General features: G+C 35.3%; 1 protein-coding gene across 1 annotated transcript in view; it reads right to left on the reverse strand.

Annotated features, from left to right (window-relative positions):
- ARID2 (AT rich interactive domain 2 (ARID, RFX-like)) overlaps positions 1 to 25,124 on the reverse strand; it is a 103,340-nt gene that overhangs the window by 22,730 nt on the left and 55,486 nt on the right. Inside the window, exons 4-15 of the mRNA XM_010140817.1 lie at positions 21,430 to 21,563; positions 20,485 to 20,703; positions 17,633 to 17,700; positions 8,944 to 9,010; positions 8,609 to 8,859; positions 7,365 to 7,461; positions 7,077 to 7,286; positions 6,513 to 6,680; positions 5,198 to 5,273; positions 2,047 to 2,181; positions 1,374 to 1,573; positions 25 to 1,004 (exon numbers count right to left, since the gene is read on the reverse strand). Of these exons, the coding sequence (XP_010139119.1) occupies positions 25 to 1,004; positions 1,374 to 1,573; positions 2,047 to 2,181; positions 5,198 to 5,273; positions 6,513 to 6,680; positions 7,077 to 7,286; positions 7,365 to 7,461; positions 8,609 to 8,859; positions 8,944 to 9,010; positions 17,633 to 17,700; positions 20,485 to 20,703; positions 21,430 to 21,563 (2,605 nt within the window). The remainder of the gene's footprint in view (positions 1 to 24; positions 1,005 to 1,373; positions 1,574 to 2,046; positions 2,182 to 5,197; positions 5,274 to 6,512; positions 6,681 to 7,076; positions 7,287 to 7,364; positions 7,462 to 8,608; positions 8,860 to 8,943; positions 9,011 to 17,632; positions 17,701 to 20,484; positions 20,704 to 21,429; positions 21,564 to 25,124) is intronic.

Raw genomic sequence — 25,124 nt, forward strand, 5'->3', positions numbered from 1 at the left:
CAACTGGACTGTTTGACAAGCAGGAATAGAAGCTGGATTAGCAAGCACTATTTGATGAATAGCTGGTGCATATGTTTGACCTTGCTGAGCTGGCTGGCTTACAATCACTACACTTTGCTGGGATGGTGGTGGAGGCTGGTTCTGTGGCTGGATTTGGCGTGGGGTCAGTGGCTGCATTGGCTTCTGAACCACAGCAGGTGGAACTTGCTGAGATGGCAGAGGCTTTGGCGCAATATTCTGAAACCCCACCCTAGATGTTGGTGGGTTTTGGACACCTGCAATTGTAACCACCTGCCCAGCTGCTACTTGGAAATTTTGAACTGTGGTGGCAGAAACAATGTTAGATGCAGAGGTTGTGACGTACTGCTGTGGTGTTATGATGACTGTATCTTGTTGCTGGTTACCAGCAGAGGACTGCTGAGATGATGTCTGCCCAGGTTGTGATGATGTGCTGATAAGCTGTTGACCCTGTGAAACTGCTGAACTGCATGCTGGTATGTTTTGTACTCTGCCAAATATATGACCCTGAGGTACAGCTTGCTGAATTACCGTAACAGGAGTGCCTGAAGGTATCTGTCCTGGTACCACTGCATGCAGCGGAGACTGTTGTTGAATTACAGGTTGGTGGTGAAGCAATGTCTGAGAACTAACAACAGTAACAGACGGCTGTTGTCCTGTAGTGCTGTGATTTTGGTTAGAAGCCTGTGGTGCTCCTCCTACAGCAATAGGAACAGGAACTGCAGACTGGGGAACAGAGCTCTGTATTACTGTGGCCTTCACTACTTCACAGGGTATTGGACCTTTATTCTGTATAACAGTCACTGGCGCATTTTGTTGCTGCTGTGTATGAAGAGAAGGATTTTGTGGAATTCTAGAAACAGTCTGTGCCACAGTATGAACACCTTGAATTGGAAAAGACATCTGTGTTGCTGTCAAAGTTGAAGACTGGTTAATAGGGGTCCTCTGATAGTGATTTCCGACGCTTGGTAGCCCATGCGGGATTCCTGTTGAAAAAAACATGGTAAAAGTTTGAAAGCAAAAATTATTTCAAAACACATTAACATAATATTTTTTTAAAATCCAAGGCTTGAATTTGTAATTCAGTATGAAGCAGTTTCTCAACTATACTGCATCAGAATTGATACAGCAGCAATGGCATGCCTGCTGACTGGCAAGCTTAAGGGTTACATGTCCAGTACTAGAATGGCAGTCAAGTACATACTGTAATACTATTCCTAACATTATTGAGAAAAATCAATCAAAACATGTGGCTCTGACTTCCAAACTATTTCAAACTATTTTCAAAAACTTCTGTCTTTTATTGTCATTTCAGAATCAATGCAAAATACTTGATATTTTATTGATTTAAAAACCTGCTGGCGAAGGAGACGAAGACACATCAGGAATTGAATCAACCCGGACAACGGGAGTAGACGAAGTTGGTTGCTGTTGATAGTACATCTGAATGGGAAGTGGTATAGCTCTCCTTTTCACTCCTACCACATGTATATGTGCTTGACCATTGTTACTGGGATCTTCTACTCTCTTCACTGTATGATTTGGAAAGACAGTTCTGCCAAACACAACATAAATCTATGTTAATAAACACAGTAACTCAACCCTCTTACAATGTTTTGGTTTTAACAAACTGCTCTTATGTGCAGAGTAAGTATACTAATGCCTGCATCTTTGCAGTACAGCAAGATTCTCCAATAGCATCTGAGTATTCATCGCTGAGCACTATGGCAGGTCCACGAGAAGGCTGGCCAAGATCTCATATAAGCTAAGTGAAAACTATGATTCTTACAAAAACTACTTTGGAAAGAATTAAAAGGACTATAAACAAAGAAGAAAATCTATCAAAGATCCTGAAACAGAATGAAATAAACTAAACAAACTCTAAACATTTGTTTCAATTAAATTTCCAAAAGTGGATGTCTTTTAAACTTAACTTGGTAGATTCTTTTCTCAAATAAATCTAAAGCTACAGGTTAGTATTGAGCACATACAATTGCTTTTTTATTGTTGCTGGAATTTTTGTCTTACCGCAGACATTTATAAAATCCAGTTGATGTTAGGATTCCACCTCGAGCCAATTTACTACAGGTAGAGAGGTATTCAGAGTACATTTCTGCTCGAGAGACTGAGCAATCGAGATTCACTTCAAAATGTGCATTCAACCTGAGGAAGAAGAAATACACTATGAAGCAAAACATAGGAATACTTTTAAAAGGGTTATTAAAACACTTCTGTCTGTATCACAGAGACATTTAAGACCTGGTAAGTTGAAAAAGAGCATTATAGTATACTGTCTTGTCAAATGTCTGTTCTATACTTTCTCCTTCTCACTGCTTATGATTCAAAACATAGGACACCTAACACATGCAGTCAGTTTAACGTGCAAAATCTTAGTGACGTTTAATTTGCAAAATAGTCTCTATATATGCCTTTTTTATTGTATATTCAGAAATGAAAAAAAAAATTCATTGGTTGGTGACATCTCCTCCCCACAGCTCTATTCTTATTTCTTAGTGATTCGACTTCAGCAAAAGACGGACTGAATGCTAGAAATTTCTGATTAAGGATTACCTATCAGAAGTCAACGTTTGTATCAAAACCAAGACTTTTGTTAACTGTTCTGCTAATGCAGTCTTACTTTCGAATACAAGTAAAACCAGATATCGAATAACAATCTCAACCCCATCATTCTTACAGAGATGGGAAGACAGGAAAGAGGGGACTGGAATTACAAAAGAGCATGCACACAAAACACACGCTCTCATTCCTGGAGTGCTACAATACACAGACATCAATAAAATCCTTAAACAACCTGTTCTGCCTAACATTCAATTTCCAGGGAAAGAAAGTATTTCTATCTCGTACAGACTCTCCACAAGCAGAGACCATCCAACCCCCAACCACGAAGCTGTGAGAGAAGGAAACATTTTCTATCAGTTTTACTTCTTTCAGATCCATTATTTCAACCAAGAGACATGGGAACAGTTCATTCCCAAGAGCAAGTGAGGTAAGGTAACAACTCTCACACAATGCTCCAGTACAAGTGCCAGAACGTGGGCTTAGCCAGAATAAAAACATTTTTAAAATTGTCAGCATTTGCTCTGTGGTGTTAACACTTTGCAAAACAACACTGCATTCTCCTTTGTAGAGTCTCACATTCCCAATGTAACTAGATGCTTCAAAAGATAAAAAGCAAACTATTACAGTCTTTAAATTGCATTCTCTCATAACCAGAAAAAGAAAGTATAACACCATTCCTCCTGCACCTGAATTACTATTTTATTATAACAACTGAGATCACACCACATAACAGAAAGTCTAGGTATTATTTAAATTTGGCATATCAGACAAATGACTGTCTACTTGGGTACGTCATATTAGGCTGATACACTATCACTGGTACTCAGGACTTACAGCAGAGAAATGGGATCTGCAATTAGCACTTCACTGCCATGTGCACTTACCTTACAGAGACTCTTGCTCAGGCTAAGCTGGCTAATAATATATCCCGGAAGGTCAGTTTAAATACCTTATCTTTCTGCTGCTTCCAAGAGATAGTAACTTCCCTAAATTCCACTGCTATGATTGACTCATTTCCCCTTTTCTCTCAAGAGGAAGCTATGACTAGAACACACCACGAAAGTTTATATGAATGTAAGACACTCCACACTAGTATTGATTAAAATTCTTGTAAGAGGCTGCTACTCTACTTTCAAGTTGCCTTTTTTGTTTGTTTGTACGGTTTGTTTCTGCCCCCCCCCCGGCTACACAGTGAGTATTTAAGGAGAATTTTCACGTATAGGTGCTGATTTTTATTTTTCTCCAGCTCATACCTACCTAAGATTAACCAGAAGAAAATTAAGTACAAAATAACAGTATTCACCACTGACAGCTGCAGTAGCAACACAGAGTCAGAAACAAAGCAGACATTCCTAAACTTCCTGATACACTGCTCTTACGGTTTGTTTCAGTGTTTTCTGTCATTTAAAGGTATCACACAGTTGCAGCATGGTACCCACCCATACTTATTGTAACAGTCAAACCTTCTATTTCACATTTTATACAGAGTATAAAATTCACCGTGCCAACTTTACTACTGAAAGCTAGAAGTTTAGTGCTCTCTATAGTCAATAGAGAGAAGGTGGCACCAAAAAGGTAATTCATAATCTCATCAGAAACCAGGCAGGTAAAAGCAACTAATGTTATTACTGGGGGAATCTCCCCACTCCGTTAATTTAAAAGGCAACCTAGAAAACCAGCTTTGGTTAGAGACCAACTTGCAGATCGCTAAATTGAGCTGTGGTGATTCCAACTCCAGGTATACCTGCTTAAATATCCAAATGTGAAATTTCTCAATCTTTCAGCAGTGCATTGTATTAATCCCATGCTTCTGATCACAAAGTAACATCAGTTAATCAGCATGAATCTGGAAGATCTCCCTCATACAATCAAAATTTTGCCAGAAGTATAACTAAATAATGAACTAAAACACTAAGCTTTGATAAATTCTACCCACTTTATCTTCAAGGCTCTTGTCTGATCAGTAAGACAACAGATGAACATGAGTTTTGAAGCAGCAGAGGTGGGAAGGTCCATCAGGAATGGATTAATACATATATTTAGAATAAGAGTAGATTTACAGAAGTCAATTCAGAAAGATCACCCTCAGTCCACATGAGAACTACAAGGGGAATAGTTTTTCTCTAAATATCTGACAACAACGTTAGCTGAAAGCACTAGAATTTGGATGGTAAAGGCTTTGATCTTCTTTAATTTGCTCGAGGTTCACAATAATCACGTGAGTTTTGCAGGGCCTAGCTTCATAACTCAATGACTTCTATACTGGTGCACTAATAGAGCAATGCCCTACCAGATAGAACACTCCTGAAACAGGTAATGCTGTTTAACAATTTAAAAAATAAACAAAATCAAGATCAGAGTTAAAATCCAAATTAAATTCTTTTCTTAGTGAGAAAACAACAGGATCAGCTGTCGAAGAGTTAAAGTTCTGGTTGAGTTTTTCTTTCATACTTCTTCAAAGCAGTGACAGAACGGTTTTGCTCTATAATTTTCAGAAAAAATGAGTCTAACAAGCTAGAAAATTCTATGACATATGAATACAGGCATTTTTCCTTGCTCCTCTTATTCATTAAAGTATTTGAATAAACTATACACTCACCACTGACATGCAAACTTCTCGCTGTCTATTTCTACTATTCCCGGTGGTGGAGCAACATGTGGGGCTGTCCTAGAGGCTGTGGGGAATGAAGGGAAGAAAAAAACTTGCTGAAATGATTTTTGTTTTCCTGGATGAAGCACTTCATGACTTTCACTGATACGATTTTCCTGTGTTTGTAAGCAAGGATGTTTGCAGCTAAGGCAAGTCACAAAGGTGGACTAAGAAGTCTATTGATTTGCACCACAATTGACCAAAGGGACACAAGGCACGCCAAGGCCACAGCCACCACTGAAGTTGTAATCATGACTTAAGCACTTTGTGAGACAGCTTCCAGATTCACCATCATGACCCATAACCTCAGTACTTCAGAGTACTGAGCATGATTTAAGTGTAGCACAATGCTCCACCAGAACAGGCGTGAATAATAGCAATTATTTTTCCAATTCCTAAGTGGAAGCACATATAACGTAAAGGATTTTGTTGCGATGTCACGTAGGTTCCTTCTATTCACTGTTGTTCATCCCCTTAAGTCACATTCTTTTCCAGACACTTTCACTATGGTTTCTGCACCCATTCCAGAAACAGTACGCTTAGACATGCAAGCCAGTGTCTCTTGTAACGGTTCTTCCTCTGTTTTTCCCCAGAAGGAATAGCTACGTTCCATCTTGTGTGCACTTGTGGTATACTTCTATTTATAAAGAGAGAATGAAGAACGTATGCTATTCCCCCTGACAGTAATAGTTAGCTGTGCCATCAGCTTCCAAAGTGTCAGCATTTAATCCCAAAATAAATCTGCAAAAATTAATATAATTAAAATTTCATTTAGAATTAAGGACAACTCTTCGCAAGCTTTAAACAATAGATAGAACCTGGTTCACATCACAATAAGCTGTTCAGCAGCTTCAATAGAGGCATGATTCTCTGTGTTTCTCTCATCTTTGCAATTCTATCAAATACAGTATGTTACTGCTCAGTAATCTTCTGTGTAAAACACAGTATAAAATGGACCTTTCATTCTCTGCAAATTGTTGGAACAATCTAGAACAGATACTTTTTCTTTCCATTGAACAAGTTAAAATAACAAGCGTACATAACTTTCAGTAAATTTTCAGATTAGCAACTGAAAAATATTAAGATTCTTTTAAAGCTTTGACTAACGTAACTTTCTATTTGTTTTGCGAACAAGTGTCTGAAATGTATGCTATGTATAATCCTATACTTATGTAAATTAATCAGAAACATACAGAAAACAAAAATCATACATGCCTTATAGGAAATTTTGTAGAAGAGTGTGTTCTCTTGCAGTGATACTAACCTGGGACACCTGTTGCATGGGCCTGTGAAGAACCATGATCCATTACTTGTGGTCTGACGTCAGGTATTCCTTGCTGGCTAACGCACTGATGTTCAATGAGTTTTACAGCAGTAAGTGCATCAGGTCCAAACATCTGGATGTCCATAGAAACCAGACATACTAATGTATCTAAAGTATTAAACATAAAACCAACAATGACATTAGGACGAGACAAATAATACTGCTGGGACATACTGATTTGCTTTAAAATTTCCATATCTGAAAGAAAACAAGACTCTGCATGCTTCCGTAGATTTATTTTCACACACACACACACACACACACACTTACTTCATGGCATTAAGAAAAAAAAAAGACAACTTTGAATTTTTCTCTTCCCTAGTTATTAACATCATCAATTTCTTGAGGACACAAGAATAAATTTTAGTAAGACTTCCTATTCTAATACCCATCTCTAAGCGGCACATACACACACAAGCAAGCTGCATTTTTAACCGCTGAACACGATACATTAAGTCTTTTTTCCTAAGCAAGTGAGAGCAATAGATTTGGCTTCTCCCTTACCTATGCTCTTCTCTACTTTAGCAATCTTTGAGCAAGCCACTTCTCCCATTTCTGTGAGCATGTACAGCACCTCAAGTGCTGAGATTACAAGCAGCACATCTGGTAATGTGAGATGACATATGATCTCTTTATAGGATTCTTGATCCACATATTCACAAATTAAGACACCATTATCTTCAGCCTTACAAAGATTTGCCAAGATCTCCATGCCTGAAAAACAAACAAAATGGTTTTAAATAACAATAACTACAATTCCAATATGATGACAAGAACAGAGAGAGATCTTACCTCTCATTTTTAAAAACCTATCCCTTGACATGAGGCATTTTGTAACAGTGTGAAACATCAGATGAGTAGTTTTGAAATCAACAGGATCCAAAAGAAGCTGATGAGAAAGAAAAAAAAAAAAAAAAAAAAAAAAAAAAAAAAAAAAAAAAAAAAAATCTATGACTATCACCACCTATATAGTGCTAATGGCTCAAATTCTTAAATTTACATATCAAAATATAAGATTCAAAAGGGTTTAAATGCAGCACATATACATGACAGAACCAGAACCCTGTGAGCTTTCTATTGTAGTTAGCACTTTCAGACCCCTCCTTTTCTGCTCTACAGTACCAGTCTAATATACACTTTCCAGTGCTCAGAATAAGGAAAGTAACTTTATTCCCAGGCAGTCAACAGTATACACAAATATATCTTAATATCCAACAAGGAAGAGAACTTGAGTAATGACAAACATTCTTTCCCAAACACTACCACAATCGCTCATCCTGTTTCTATCTACTTTTGCTTCTGACTCAAAGCTCTCAGACATGGTAGTACATAATATTCCATCTTATTTAAGAGATGCTGGAACATGGTAAATGAAAATGTAATCTTTATTTCAATATTCAGCAGTGGACCAGTACTTCAAGTCTCATTCTCTGATACTACCCATTTTACTTAAACTTATCTGCAATATATTTTAAAAATATAAATAACAGCTGAACATACCTACCTATAAAATCTGTATAATTTATCTGCACAATGATATGACATACTGAAATAGTGTATTTTATTGCATTCAAGCCTCTTCAAAAAGGGAGTGTCAGGCAGTATACCCAGTGGCATATGACTCGCTTACTGCTGCCCACTACACACAGCATAAAACTCTCTACCACCACTTTTCTCAAATGTACTGTTTTGAAGTTATGACTAAAGGTTATAATTATAAAATGAGGAAGGTAGCATACAGTCTATAGAATTTCACTGAATTCCTTTCTCCTCTCTGGGAAAGGAAACTGAGAATTATACCCTACGAATAGTTCTCAAGTCTCCCTATACCGTCAGTCTTCTTCATGTGATGCTATTTTAGCAATAGTTTGTATTTTTGTTTTGACTTTGAATACTTGTTTTCAAGTTGCTATTCAGGAATTCAGAGAACAATGAACTTCCTGCTTCATCCAATGATCAAGGAAAAAAGTAATTAATGTAATTAACGCTGAAGTAATGCTTTTATCAAATCGCATTTCTTTTTTGAAGCACATTACCTCTGCTGCAATATTTCCCAGCGTGTCAAGCCCCAACTGCCGTAGTGAAATAAAGTGACTATGAGCAGAGAGTAGTAGGAACCGAAGACAGGTACGATTAGCTGCCAAAAGTTTAACATTTCCCTCTTCAAAAGAAAGATTACGTAAAATCACTGCGATCTGAAGTACCCGCTGCCCTTCAATATCATTAATGCCCAATTTGCGAGGCGGATGAAATAAGGATTCCCAAATCCATTCTTCTGACGGAATATCTACAAAGTAAACAAATACATTTTAGAGCATCCTTTGCTATATATACCAATACGTATGTAGTAAGAGTAGTCAAGACGTCTCACCTTGAGATTTGCTTCTGTCAGAAATTAGATCACGAACTTCAGTATCTTCAACAATATCCTTCCAAAACTGAAAAAAGAATTAAAAATATACTTAATTTCTAGGGGATTATAGCTCTTTAAGTACTATTTTTATTTCTATTACATTAAAATATTGGAAAAATATTAAAAGTATTCTTCTTTTAAAATTTCCCAGTACCTTGATACATCTAGTAGTAACTACATTTTTCACGCATGGGATGATATGCAAGATGTTCAATACTTTACATGAAGAAACTCCTCCCTTCATGAATGTGTACAACACTATCACAGAAGCACTTTGCTGAAGCACTCAGTAAAACTATATGGACAGTTTTCCACAATCAGAAATATAGCAATTGTAAGTGGGGAAAAAAAAAAAAAAGAAGTACGGAACATCTTCTTAACCTCCCACAAACAGTGAACTCCTAAAGCAGAAGATGGTGACTCACTCCTCTCAGATTCAGTAGATCTCGGACTCCTGCTAGAAGTATGCCACTCAGATTTTTATCTGGAGAGACTTTTTAAAGCTTCTGCTATGTTTTCCATATCATTGTAAATCAATGACAAGAGAGAAGCAACAACCCCCATCACCAAAACCCTTTGTAAATATAACCAAACCAGAATGCTTCAGCAGACTGGAATTCAAGTTACTTGGCAAATACATGGCTTGATCTGTAAATGGTTGAAATTCAAGAATTAATCAAGGGATTAAGATTTGCAAGCTAATAAAAATACATGTTGTTATGTATGTTAAAATAAAAATATGTAATAATATAGACATTCTTATAAGTATGTTATAATAAAAATATAAACTTTCCTTCAACTAATAAGAATTCATATATTCCTTTGACTCACTAATGAAATACAATTCCTCTTCTGGCTATGATCACAGACTAAAACCATAAATAAATATGGATAAAAAGGGAAGAATGTGAAGTACAACCAGCTGAACAGCAGGAGAAATTTTGATATGCAAATCAATTACAGCAAAATAAATTACAGCATTCATACCAAGCTTGACACTACTATTTTCTTGAAAAATACAATACTACAGATTTTCTAAATTGGAAGGAAAAGAGTTTTATTTTCCACTGCAATACTGCTAAATGACATCCAAGTGCTGTTTAGTAAAGAGGATTACTTGCACAGAAAGGATTATTACCTCATTTTAGCAAAGACAAGAACAGCTACATAAAAGTCTAACTTCTTACTGTTTCTGACAAACAGATTTTGCTAATTAATACTGAGGCTATCACCAAATACCACAGAAGACAAAGGCGTGCAGGTAAAATTCGCAGAATGTACCTTGTTTTAAGCTGCCTTTACTTTTAGAGAAGTAGTCTATTTAACGGAGAGGCTTCAGCCATTATTTTTAAAAAAGCACACAGAAACACATTGTCTGGAAATATATCAGTCAGTCCACACTTTCCTTTAGGATGTTTCTTTTCAGAAGAGCAATGAACACAGTAAGCCTTCATATTTCACTGCTACTTAAAAGAAAAATCTCAGAAACTTTAAAAATTTAGTTGTTTAATCAGTTAAGAATTTTTTTTAAAAATGAATATTGAACAGAGAAATTCTTCAGCTTCCACCTGAATCTCTTTGGAAGAGGCCAAAATCGATCACAATACAATGTTAAAACTGCTGTCACATGTTAAATGTTAGAACAGCATCATCACGTTTTGCTAGCTGACTTCAATAATTCACTTTTTGCCACTTAAAACAAGCATATAGTCCAAAATGAAATATTTAAAAACTTATGGCAATATGAAGTCCTAAAGAAGCAAATTTTTCTATCTGGAAGGCAAGTCATCCTGGACATGTTCTCATAGGGATGGAAAATTAGGATTTAAGTTTTTGCAGATGAAGACACTAAAGACACTGCTAAAGACAAAGCCTTTTAAAGCTGTGGGTAAAGATGAAGACAGGAATACATTGTTGGAAAACTGTACCTCTCACCTAAAACTCACAGAATAAACGTATCGATGCTAGTTGCTTGAAGAACTGATAAAATGTCCCCTTCCTAAAGTAGCAGTCTGTCAAGCAATGCTAGTTGTCAGCTCAGATGAAATTATCTTTTTCAGAAAGTAACAGAACATGGTTCCATTCTCTAAGTTAAAATAAGAGACATACCAAGGCACCAAATAAAGTTTACTTGCACATAACTGTTTTTCTTCAAATTGTTTCATTATACAGTTATGCTGTGAGCATAAGATGTAACCACTCCAAGTAGAGAATTTTTGCCTCAGGATTACCAAGAGCATATGCACGAGCCCTGTTACCTATGGGAAACACATCAGAATAATGTGCGTCCCCCATGGCCTCTGTTCCTCTAAGTTCTAGAGACCACGAAAGGCTCTTAAAGAAAGAGAATCTGCAGGATAGGACATGAATATGCAGATCATACAACTTCAAAAACAACAATTGAAAAAAGACCCTGTATTTTTTTTCTCTCTAGTGTTTATTTCTACATACAGAAGCACTCACTGTGGGTGATAACGCTCACCAAGAACATTGCTTTACCTGTGGAAATGTCCCAGAGTCCTTTGCTTGCTCAAAACTAGGTTTGCATTCCCAAAGCCAGCATCTGTCATGGGTGTTTCAGCAATCATGGAATGCCTGCTGCAGCAGCAAACCAGGCTTCTTATGAGCATTCTGCAGATTTTAAGATCTCAAATGTTCTGCAAAAGTTCTAGCAGTATCACCAAAGAACTCAGAAATATCATACAAAAAATAATACCCACCAAAAAACTCATCCTCCGTTCAACAAGCCAATAACTTAAACCAGCTTATCAGTAATTAACGTGTTCAGAAATCCAAGTAGACACAAAGTATTAATATATCTATTTTAGAGATGGACTATAGAGGGGTCATGACTGCCCAGGACTTCAGCTGCTGACAACCATGTCGCAGCAATGAAAGTACAGATGGAAGCCTGATATGTGCATACCACTATACCGAGCTCCAAAACACCTGAAAGTGTTACCACAGATAGCTGAGGTGAGTTCCTAGCCCAGGAAAGAGACATCTGTCTCTAATTATTTAGAAGGGAGAAGAACTTTCCACCTGATTCCAACTAGCTATCTTCTAGCAGGCACCATGACATAGGAGAGTCAACTATCTCCCTCAAAAGTTACTAGTCTGTTCAGGGAACGACAAACAGCTTGAAGCAAAACTCTAGTGCATTGCATGTACAGTCATGTAAAGAATGAAAAAAGTGCAGTCAGCCTGCCCTATGACAAAGTCTCAATCAAATTATCAGACACAAAATCAAGTTGTTCCTAGGTTTTAAAAAATGTGGGGTTTTGAGAGATGCTATGACAAACAGCTGAACCCATATAAACAACAATGCAATAAATGAATAAGATTTCAGCATCTTTCACTCAGACAGAGGATTTCAAGAAACCCAAAGTGGATTTTAGGACCTTTTCAGAAAGAAAGAATGATCAAAAAAGAAAAAAGAGACTTTCAGGATGGTAAATTGTACTTTCCATTCCTTAACTCTAATGATGATGCTTGTTAATTACAAAACCCCTTACAATACACCAGGGAAAAACTACCAGTAAAAACAAGAACTGCATCTTGTTCTGAACTCTGTTCTTTGTTCTCTGCAGTTCTGGTGAAATATGGATGTTTCCATGTCACAACCAAATTTTCACACTGGAACCACGTGTCCCGCCAGTGAGTGATAAAAAAGCCCTCCCAATTGTTCTTCCAAAGCACTAGGACTACCTACCACAATCTTCATCTCGTACTTGTGCATAAAGGTGTTCAGATGTCTTTAGAATGAGCCTGCAGCCTCTATTCCTTTTATTTACAAGGAAAGAGTTGGCCTGAACCACCTTTCTTTTTTACATTTAAGTAGACTCAGCCCACTCAACATTTGTTTCCTGCCTAAGCAGGGAAGATTCTTGAAAAGGATGGGATAGGCAGAGAATGATGATGTGAAAACAGAACTAAGTAACCTACATACACTGTTTGCAACCTATCTGTTACACGAGAACGAGGCGAAACATGACAGAACTTTTGTTTGCCCAAAGGAAAAGCAGAAGTGGATCTTCTGCTTTTTTATGAGTTAAGAAAAGCTTTCTGGGCATTCCTTTGAAAAATGTGCTTATATCACAGAAGCAATTTAAAAAAAAAAAATCAATTTAGCATCACAAGCAGTTCTTTATTCACTACTATAAACTACGGATAGTCACAATCTGATACTACATATCAACAGGAATGAAGATGAAAAGATGAAAAAGTGAAGCTCTATCAACAGTTATTCCTCCATATATATTTCAGATAATGACACCACAGTGGTCATAGGAATATAAAGGTAAAAATTGGAAGGGAGCAAACTGTTGACTACATGACATCCAGATACTAAGAGACAGTGGGCAAAGGTAAAGAACTCGATTCACATGCACAATTTGATTACTGCCAAGTAGCCAAATTCCTTTGGAAAAAGCAGCACAGGATTGACTACACAGAAATCACTAGATATCAGATTAACCAAATTTCTGTCCATAAAAACAAAGGACATTTGAGTCCATAAATTATATAATGTAGCAATGATCATGACTACTTATTTTCCAAGAATAATAAGAGAGTGACTGGAGTCAAAGTCAGCTTGACAGATCACTGTGAGACAAGAAAGGTGATGTTTGAAAAGTATTTCAGACATTTAAATGCATGATGATGCATCTCTACACACTGAGTAAGATTGCAAGAATAAATGCACAGAAAATTATTGTTGAACTTATAGAAAGAGTTGAACAAGAAAAGAACAAGTTCACCAAAAAAAAAAAAAGGAAACCAGAGACATAAAGCATTATGCAAAGCAAGAAAGAAAGCACTAAAAACTGCATAAGCATGGCTTTTGGAACTCTACAGGAGGCCTCAAGAAGACGAGAACATGAAAACCAAATGCTTAAATTGAAATAAACTTGAAGAAATGTGATGCAATTAATCATATACTATATCAGATACCAGGCAGCTGCTGGAGACATGAAAAAATACCTGGAAAACCAAATAAATCTATCTTACTATAAGCGTGCTATATAAAAAAGACACTCTTCAAAGACAAACTATACTCCCAAGTGAACTTTGCTAACATGAGGAAATTCAAAGGGAAACGAAACAGTTAAAAATGGGAAAACTTCCAAAGTAGATGAGAAAACATCTGAGCAGGATGTCATCAGCACTTGGTGATGGGGATGACAAAACAAGAGATACAAGATGACTGGCTAAATGCCAGTTGTTCCAATCCGTAAGTAAGGACACGCAGTCATTCCACCTAGTAAGAAATTTAAAGCTTATTGACAGCACCAGGACAAAACAAGTGGGAAGAACGCAACAAATTAACATAGCTATAAGGGATAACAGGAGGTTAAAATAAAATAATATTCAAATTCTGACAATTAATGAAACAGATTCACTGACTAATAAAGACACTTGAGAAGCATTGTAGAAAGTGAGAAAATACGCAGCGCTGCAGATAAGATAATGGAAATTACAAATTTTCCAAACAGTTTTTTTTATAATGCAGTAAGAGAGGGGGAAAAAAAAAAAAATGCAAAAAGGTAACTGATTGCCACAAAATTTAGCATAAAGAAACGTTGTTATTAATCTTCACCTTCAGCTGTAACAATAGTGATGTTGGAGGACACAACTGAATAGGGAAGCTCCTTTGTTAATAAATATGACATTATCAAGCCACTAGGCTGTTCTGAAAAAAAATCACGATACTACATATGTAAAGAAGAATGATTTTAAGTCAAAATTAGAGAATAGCAGAATATAAAATCAAAGTACTGGTGCTGAAACAATTGACAAATTCTTTATGATAAATTAGTACAGAACTCAAGAGCTGACTGAATACCAAATAACCAATAGTTATTACATAGATATTTAAGGGTGGAAGAAATACTAACGGTGATACTGTACCACTCCTAGTGAAAAAAGATAGAGCAGAATGAAGGAAAAATAATGAAGAAAATCACATGACCATTTTTGTTTATTGAAAACTAATTTAAAAATACTATTACTACTAAGATACTAAAAATTAAGTCCAGCTTATTTTAAGCAAACATTAAAAACTTCCACAAAACATTTTAGTGTAAAGACATAATTCTAAAATCACCCCCAATGTCTGTATAAAGACATTAAAATAAACTAAACTGCTCTATAAAATCCAAAGTTTCAAGTTTATGCTCATTTATTTCATCAAGCAGGAGGAGGAGCTTGGAAAAAAGTTAGTAAGAGTAGCTATATAAACAAAATGTCAAATATTCTAAACATATCTCATAGATCATTTATGTTTGTTTCACTGCATTAGAAAAGCTACTTTCAGCTAACAAAGACTGAAGTTTTTGAGGTTTTTTTTCATGAAACTGAATTTGATTGCCATGGATCCAAGTTTATGATTTCTGTATGAATCCTGAATTTAACCCTGAGTATCATTTTCAGAACAGCTTCAAGATTTTTTTTATATTTCTTTAATATTCTCCTACCGCCTCAATCTCAAAACTCCAATACATGAAAAATCCACTATAGTCTGAGAGTAACATTTAAAAACTCAATAGAATTTCTATCATTTCAATTCTTAATAGTTTAGAATACATATGTTTAGAAAATTGCTTTCTCCATCCTACTTTCTATGAATCTCTAACATTCATGTGTACATGCCATCACTATACTTTAATTCATAATACTGCATTTTTCCTCTTCCACTTAAAAACTCTTCTCCATTTTCACCTTTACACAAATTTCTAATCTGCTGCCATTATAGTAACAAAACAAACTGTAACCATAACCTTACAAAATCAAGACACAACCAACTAGCAGCAAAATGAAAAAAACCAAACAAATAAAGAAGAATTTTAAAAAAGATAAATGTAAACAGTGAAAGGAGGGACACACATTCAACAGCCATTCTATTAAATTTGAAGCTGTAAAAGCAAATTAAATAAAAACCAGGGACACACTCTCTACTATGCCAACCAAATCTCTCTCTCCTATGTCATGAGGCTCCCCTGATAATGCTTTCCCTGCTTTCTGTTTTGACACAGCCACAGCTGCAATACAAAATAAATTACTTCCAGCAGTAGGGTCAAACAAATGCATGAAGTGAGTTGTTCTGAAAAATCTGGATTCTTGGCTTTAGAGATATTTTTAGATCTCGTGTTAGTTTCTGACATGCTTTCAGCATTATTTCAGTATAGAGTAGTACTATACATATTGTAATGTTCAAAAATAGATCTTGGACAGCATCCATGTTTCTTATTAGTAAGCCTTATTGCTGTTACAGTGGTTCTACTTAACACTCCATTAAAAACATTTATGAGAACCATCTGTCCTTATATATCATAATTACTTAAGTTTATATAATTAATGAACATATAATAAATTAGAATTCTGTGTAATTTTAGATGTTTACAGATCTAGACTTGGTGTTTGTTGCTGCTCCAGATCAGCAACAGTCTGTGACAGTTTAGGATGAAGTCAACACAGAAATGCTAAGTGCTTTTTAAAAAAAATACCAAACCAACCAAAACACAACCTACAGTATTTCTTGGCTGTATTTTTCAGTGGAAAAAGGAAACAAAGATTATGAAGCTTCCTCCCCAACCCCCCCCCGCCCCACTTACCTGCAGCACATTTGAACCACATTTTCAAGTTCATATACTAACAAATGTGACAGCTTACTGGCTTTTTTCTTAACTACCTAGGAAATTTTGGCTAGGGAATCTATTCACTGACATGCCAGCAATGCTCATCATTTAACTGACACTACTGCGTCCGACTTGTTCCAAAACTGTGTTATAGAAAAATAAAACCAGAAGACAAATGGAAAAAACTCCCAACAAATATTTCTTTGGTAAGACATTTCAGTACATGAGACTATAAAAAAAAAAATCAAGCAGAAAGCCAGCTATGAGTTCATAAAGAACCCAACAGGTTTTCTCTTCACATTTTTACTTAATAAAGAGCATAAGCAGATAAAGCATATATTTTACTCTAGTTTTCTTCTATTTCATCCACATATTTTATCACCTGAAATTCAATTTAAGGAAATTGTGTATCATAGCAAGTATGCTGAAATGTCAAATCTCTTTCAGCTACAATATATTTCATGCACTCATTCACCTCAAAATGCTCACGTAAAATAAAGAGGAAGCAATTATACGAAGAAATTTTAGTTATATTTTTACCTCATTTCATTCCTTGTACAGTAGATCATGCCCTCTAGTGGAAAGATAAATAAGCCTTATGCAAAAATAGTTTAACTGAAACAAACTTGCAACATTGCTAATTTATATAAGTTTGTCCTATGTCTCTTACGTTATGGACTTAATTTTCATCATCCAGAATTGTTTTTTCACTGTTGCTAAAGGGGTTGGCCGTTTTTCCTTTTCTTCACACATTATTAGCTTTCTTACAAAAACAAACATGGAATCTCTTTATTCATTTGCCTACATCTATTTTTTCTTAATACATTTCTTCCTGCTTAGCCAAACATTTTATGACAACCGTGATTTAGTGCCCTATTTTATCTAAATACAAGGAATAAATCTGAGAGTAATTCTAAAGATAAATGCTAGTATATCTTATAATTTTCTTTTTAAAGGATTTGATACCCGCTAGATGCAGTTCAAAATCATTTCAATAATTTTTAAATTACCTTAACAAAATCTCTATCAGTTTTCTCCTTCCATTCTTCTCCAAATACAGCAGAAAATGATCCTAAAGCTTTAAGCATAAAAAGCAAAATTTAGTAAAATTTAAAATCAACATTTCTGTTTGAATTTTTACTAATCCATAAACTAAAGATTCAACAACACTACAGTCTCTTCCAATGTTTCCCTTTCATGAAAAAAAAAAAAAAAAAAAAAAAAAAAAAAAAACGCTGCATAAAACCACTGAAATCTCTATAGTAATTTAATTAGCTGCTACTGCAGTTTTACAGTTCAAATTGAGAATAGTCCACAAAAAAATAGACTAGTTTGTGAACCTTTCAAAAAAACAAAAACCAAACCAAACCAACAACAACAAAAAAAACCCAAACCACACACCACACGAGAAACTTTTCCAATGCTGGGATGACAGATCAATTTTCAATTTCACATCAACAACTGGTTTCCATGTGCACTGTGTAAGCCATAACCAGTGCTTTAGTAATTAAACGACTCCCCACTGATGTTTTCTACAAAATGTAACAGTAGCATGAGACTTGGACAGCACTCAAGTGAAGTCGATATTTAACAAGGAAGTGTAATAGCTGTTCTTGGGTGCTTGGTGGAGCCACTACTACAAATTTTGTAGTCATCAGTCCCTGAAAGCAGCAAGGACTCCGTCAATCTCAGTCAATCTGAAAGTAAACTCTGTCTTGAATGAACTAACAACACTTTGAAGTTACACTTAAGCATGTGTGTTCATAATGTTTTATTCTTTTGAAAAAATGCTTCATATCTCAATTCCAAGATCACATCAGCTTTCAAATCTCAGAATCCAAACCAATGCTTATGCAGCACTCCAAACTGAATATACTAACTATACACTCCCAAACCCCTGGGGCTGCCCTATCACCTGCCATCTCAAACTTTATGGGTGGAAAAAAATAAACCTGAAGACATATTTATGTTACCTAGAAACACCGCATTAAAAAAAACGTAAAAATGATAAAACCATAATGATAGACAAGGCAAATCTAAACCCCACATTAAATAAAGTCAATCAGCTATCATTTATTTACACCTGAAATTATGACAGTATTTTCATCTACCTGAATTTGCTTATTACAGATTTCATTTAATTACCAAACCTGACAGATTTACTTAAATTATTTATAATTTAAAACCATGTAAGTATTTCAAATCAAAGTTTTATGCTTTGAAAATAAGTAAACACGCTCTCCCCTTCTTTCCCCAATTTGTTCTCTTAATGTTGCTAGGACACTTCCTGGGTTTATCTGGAAAATGTCATCAGTCACAATAAAAATGAAGTTTTCCCCAGGGTATGAAAACAGCAAGTCCATTACACACTCATCATTCCTCTCGGCTTTGCCTCAAGTATTCTTCAGTATAAGAAATATGAATAGAGACCAGCTACGGAACAAGCCTGTGCTCAGAGTCTAAGTAAAAAATTTGAGAAAACAGTGTCTACTGTTGCAACTTTCAAAAAAAATCATCAAATAGCAAAACAATCAAATTATTTGTAAATTCTAAGTGGACAGAAGTTCTATCCAACAAACAAGGGGGTGATGGCAAAGTCAAAAATCTAGAGACCAAGCATCTTGTAATCACTAACATACAGGACTAAGTTTGACTTTAGCTTCCTTTTAAATATTTTTTTTTTCTTTGCAAGTTATTGTGACTGGGCTAGATCAGACACTACATATCCAAGTTCTAACCATATCTGAAGGGCGTGGGTACAAAAAGAGAGAAGTTGGAGAACACTAATGCAATATGGGGGGAAGCAGGGAGGGGAGGAGGAAGCTACAAATCATTATATAAACATGCTCATGATTAAAAAAAAAAAAACCCACAACCCTAAACCACACCAAACAGCATACAATGTCTAACACTGATTCTTCCCCAGAATTTTGAAACACAATTTCTGACATACCATACAATGTTTCGTTTACACATGCAAAGCAGATGTATACTCAAATAGCTATGATCATCTGCACTTGCAGACTTTAAATAGACTTAGTTGAAAAAGCAATTTGAGCAATTTCTCATGGTGGTAGTTTCTGAAATTCAGCATATTAAAAAAAAAAAATCAGTATATAAACCCAGTAAATATTTTCTCCTCACCACCACAAGACAGGAACTATGCTGTTAAGATTTTAGGATGATCTGGGTGAATTTTTTTCCCCTCGGCTTGACAGAAAAACAAACAAACAATTAACAACAAACAGTTTGGCATAAAGGTCACACTGCACAAGTCAGAAGAATTTATTTCACATACTGAAGTGCACTGATGGAACAGACTTTTTTAAAATTACGTGTTAGCACATTAGGTAATTCTGAAACTCAGATTAAGATTTTTATCCCTCAAATTCTGTATTCTGCATTTTGCTACAGCTGAACGTGTAAAGAAGTATCAGGATAAAAATCTTAGTGGGTCGTTGTTTTCAGACTGCCCTTTTTCAATTTTTAAACTTGTGACTGCTACTAGAAAAAAATTATGAAAAGTCAGCATGGTCCTACAGATTGAAAAGAAAGCAGGAATACACTACAAGCAGGTGGAAACCAAGTGCTGTAAATTTGAGCACCTTGAACAATTAAGCTTTTTATCACTGAAAAACTAATTCTTACATTTCACTAAACTGTTAAACAACAGTTTCAAACTACTTAAAAGTTATGTGGAATGTCTGTTAAAAAAAATGTAACTGTTGACAAGGTAAAAAAACCCAACTAGCTAAGTATATTACAGTGCAATAAATTATAAATATTTTCATTTTCAGGGGTTGTGAAAAAATGCTACAACAGGTATTGATTCTCTGTTGCAAAAATGTTGTTATATACTTACTGTCATCAAACACCCCAGCATTTGCAAGCAGTAAAGTGATGATTTTAGGGTCCTTTTCAAGCTGCATAACATGCTTGCTTTCATTTGAAAGAAGAGTACATACATTAATTGCAAAGTCCACTTCATTTGGGAGTCCAGATAACAGTGAAAGCACCAATTTATTATAGTCATTCGGTGAGTTTAAGTCCATAGACAGCCCATAGCTTTGACGAAGGTAATCTAAATAAAAAAAAAATTCACAGCTAAACAAATTAATATTCAGGTCATAATTTAAGCAGTATTATTATGAATAAGTACTTTTTTTCAAGTTTATTAATAAGGTATTGTGGGTTTAGCAAGTTTTTACAGTATTCAATTAATTTTTTTCCATTAGGGTCTGGCCAGAATGCTGAACACATTCTACTTAGCTGCGTACCTTTCTAGTTAGATATTAACTCCATCATCATTTCCAGAATGCAATACTGCAGTACATTCTCCCAAACAAAACACAAACTTTAATTAAAGCAGAACAGAACTGTAATACAACTTGGAGTCACTTTCTACACAATGAATTACATATCCATTCCACAGAGTCCATCAGCTTCTGGTTCATTTATTGGATCAAGATTGATACTTTTTTCTCTAAATTACAATGGTGTTGATTCTGGCTCCTTAAACATATGCTTTATTCCTCAGATTTTAAAGCTTAATTAATATTATGCTCAGTTCAGGTATTTGGCTCTGTAGAGAAGTGACTGATATGACAAACACAATCTGTGAATTTTCAAGGTAGATTTTTTCAAGACAAATAATGATTTAGCCCTGCTAATTAAAAAGAGAAACATTTGTAAAGAAGAGAAATAGCTTATGGCTTTTCATATTTATTTTGGTTTGGTTCTGTAGCCTGTCAAAAAAAAAAAAAAAAAAAAAAGGAAAAATATAGCACTTTTTTCCTCAAAAATTTACCTGACACACTGTGTTGCTGGTAGTTATAGGAAGTTGGAATTGCACCAATAGGAAGTTGTGGCTTTGGATTGCCTGGTTGTACCTCATCATCCTCCTCCCCAAAATGATGGACTTTTTCATACTTTTCTAGATAACTGGAATTAAAAAAAAAAAAAAATTCACATAGTACAAATAAAATTTTTATCTGAAACAAACTTTTAATAAACAATAAAACCACACAACTATACACTATTATATATATAGGCACAAAAAAAAAAAAAAAAAAAAATTACACATAGTACAACTAAATTCTTCATCCCCCAAGAGCTGAACTGCCAAAGGAAAAAAAAAAAAACTGCACAAACATGGAGATTTACTGGAAAGAAGCGTTAAAGTGGTGTGAAACATAAAACATGAGTCAGACTAACAATAGGTGATACGGAAAATGAAGGTGTGCGGAATTATGGATTTAGATACTACATTTCTTCACATTTCTCAGCAACAATTCCTAGCTAAATTGCAACCCGTTAAGCCGTCCTGTGACTAAATCCATTTTTCCCAAATCGGCTTCTACTACCCAAGATAACTCTGCAGGTGGAAGTATTATAAAAATTACTCTGTGCAAATTACCAACACATATACTGCTGTCAATTCTGGAAAAATACTTACTTCTTTTTGCCTGACCTAAAGAAAAACAGTGTACCAAGTCCTAGCAATTACGAAAGAGAATTCAGGGATACTGAGGGCAACAATTCAGGATCAGAAGTTCTGAGCCATGGCTGCGGCTAATGACTATGGGAAATTGCTTTGAACTCCTTAGGAAAGCTAAAAATGCTGCTATACTGTACCCAGAATGGACTGCAAGCACAGAAGCTGCATATACCAAAAGTAAACAGTCAATCAGCTTGGTAAATTAATTATCTCAATTAAGTTCATTTAGCATTAAAAACTGTAACTTTCAGAACCTTCTACACTCCAGCATATAAAGTCAACTTGAAAGGCCACCATGGCCTTAATTTCATGCTGACATGTAGTTGCAAAACTCTTCAGAAAATAATGTCAAGATAACAAACTTGCCTAAATTTTCAAACTTCCAGTGTGTCGTAAGCTGACAATATCAAGTCAAATGAATTACAATAGAAATATTGTATAATCAGGAAATAATTTAAAACATTATCTTTATGTATGCTAAAAATTTCTAATATGAGGAACAAACACACTTTTGGTACAATTTTTGTCACTAGACACTGAAGTCATTAACTCATGCTGAATCTGAAAGATTTTAAGAAAACAGTATTCTCATTCAGACCTCTGGGGAATATTTCACATGAATTAAATGTGTAATTACTTAGTTGAGGTATCAGTGACACAAGCATATCTTTAAAATGTTAGCAAATATGATTTTTTGTTAAGAAAATGGTATATCCCAGAAGAAAGGAAAAGAATTCAGAGTTCGTAAGGCACACCATAGTGTACTATACCACATGATTCACGTCTGACTAGTGTTTAGAATATCCAAAGTACTATAAATGTTACTGTTACATGATCCACTCCTATAGTACCTGCCTTAGTACATAGACTCCTGAGTGAGCTAAGGAATCGGCAAAAAAATCTTCCCTGTGCTACCATTTGCTTTTAGGGATTTTAAGTGACTAAAAGTTACATTTAAATATGGTTAGACTTTATCCTTAAACTAAAAATCCTAATTTGTAAGAATTAGGATCCAATATAAAATATGCAAAAAAAGTAAAAACCTATAGAATTAAGTTGTTTATAACTTTTTTAGTCAAAGCCCAGTCTTGTACCCACGGAGTTTTAAATCTCATACACACACACACACACACACTGGGGAACATGTTAGAGGTCAATTCAGTCCCATGCTCAAGCTCTACATGGGAGATAAATATTAAGCAGTTTAAAAGTAGTGAAGAGAGAAATAGACACATCATGTGTAATAAAAAATATTTTTAAAAGCATGAAACTATAGTAGCATAGCCAAAAACGCAGTCACAGAATTAATGCACCATGCAATCTTACGTGTCCTGTGACTCCATGCATTCTAAAGTATATCTGTACTGATTTCTCTAAATAACTGTCTAGATACTTAACAGAGCTACAAAAACAAAGTTTACTGGAATAAAACATTCATTTCCTATTGTGAAAGCTAGAAATCCATGGGTTTGAATAATCCAGAAAGTATTTTATTCTTCCAGTGACAGAAGTGTTTACTTAAGGACACTGTTTTGAACTATGCTCATCTACATAATGATCCACATCAGTTCCATACTCTGATCATTCTGCACTCAGAAAATACTGTAGTGACTATGAACTGAAAAAATACCAGTGGCTTATGTATTCTGGCAGGCTAAATTTCCACCTGTATGCATTAGTGATTGGTATATTAAAATAAACTTAAATAATGGCTTCTAGAAAACCCTCAGAAAGAACACAGTTGTGCAAGACCTTCATCTATGTGCAAGTCCATAAGAGTATGGAAGACCACGGTATTTCAAATTTATCCTGGTTCAAAATGAACTACGGGGAACAATTAAAATACTTCCAGTTAAACACTGTTCACTGCTCTATCTGCTACCAGCATTTGTTTTTATCTTTCCAACAGTTCAGTAAATCACTGAATCTGTTATCATCACTGTCGCCACAGTTTGATTAAGTTCGTACTGTCATTGAGATGACCAGCATTGAAAAGATGATTTCACAAAACCAGTCTAACTTCTGATACCAAGTGAAAAGGAAGCCTAGAATTCTAGAACTGATCTTTCCTACACACGCACAAGCATATGCTTTGCTTTGTACTGCTATGAGACTGTCAAAAGCTGTTGGAATTGAAGAAAAGACACGTCAAGGAAAATATATGGCCTTCACAAAGTCCTAAATCAGATTAACCAAATCTATGAATAAGTATGATCAATTTAGGCAGCCTATATAAATGTACGTTTATGATCAAGACCTAAAGCAGTACATCAGAGACACCTAACCTTTTCTCTCTGACCATCCAGTTTGCTCACTCTTCAGACACCTCATAAAGCAATTCTACTAATATTTCAAACTGAACAGTGGTCAGATGAATAGAGCAGATGCAGGGGAAACAGCAGGTGTACACAGCTGAGCATGGCAAGAATATCACGTGCATGTGCCGTTTCTGCACTGGCAAAAGCTACACTGCCTTAGCTTGTCTGATGGGACTTCGTAAGTGTAGTGGCTAGATCTTGTTTCCTCATATTTTCTGGTCTGAGTCAAAGCTTAAGCTCAGCATAAAACATTTTCATTACTGAATATAAGATTTCATAAGAATATTTAGTAAGATGAAATAAAAATCCCTATACAGAAACACATATAGTTTCCAAAGAACAGTGTGCAAATTTACTACCATCTTTTTCTGGACTTGTCCACTAAAAAAAAAAAAACTAAACAGAAAAACCTATATATCATAAAATAATCCATGTTGTCCCATACTTTAAAATACAAAAACTGAACCTTACGCTTTTTATTAAAGCCCCATCCCAGCAGAGCTGAAAAAATACAAATATCCTAGCTGTAGTCCTCTGTTAATACCTACTTTATTAAAATGTGTTAAAACAGTTCTGCCAAACACAAACTCTGAGATTTCGAAATGTACTTTCCTTCTTCCCTCTCTGAAACCAAACAATTACATTGCTTCCCACTCATTTTGAGTTGGGGGGGGGGAGGGGGGGGGG

Source organism: Buceros rhinoceros, unplaced genomic scaffold (assembly GCF_000710305.1).
Source record: "Buceros rhinoceros silvestris isolate BGI_N320 unplaced genomic scaffold, ASM71030v1 scaffold8000, whole genome shotgun sequence".
Classification (NCBI taxonomy): Eukaryota; Metazoa; Chordata; class Aves; order Bucerotiformes; family Bucerotidae; genus Buceros; species Buceros rhinoceros.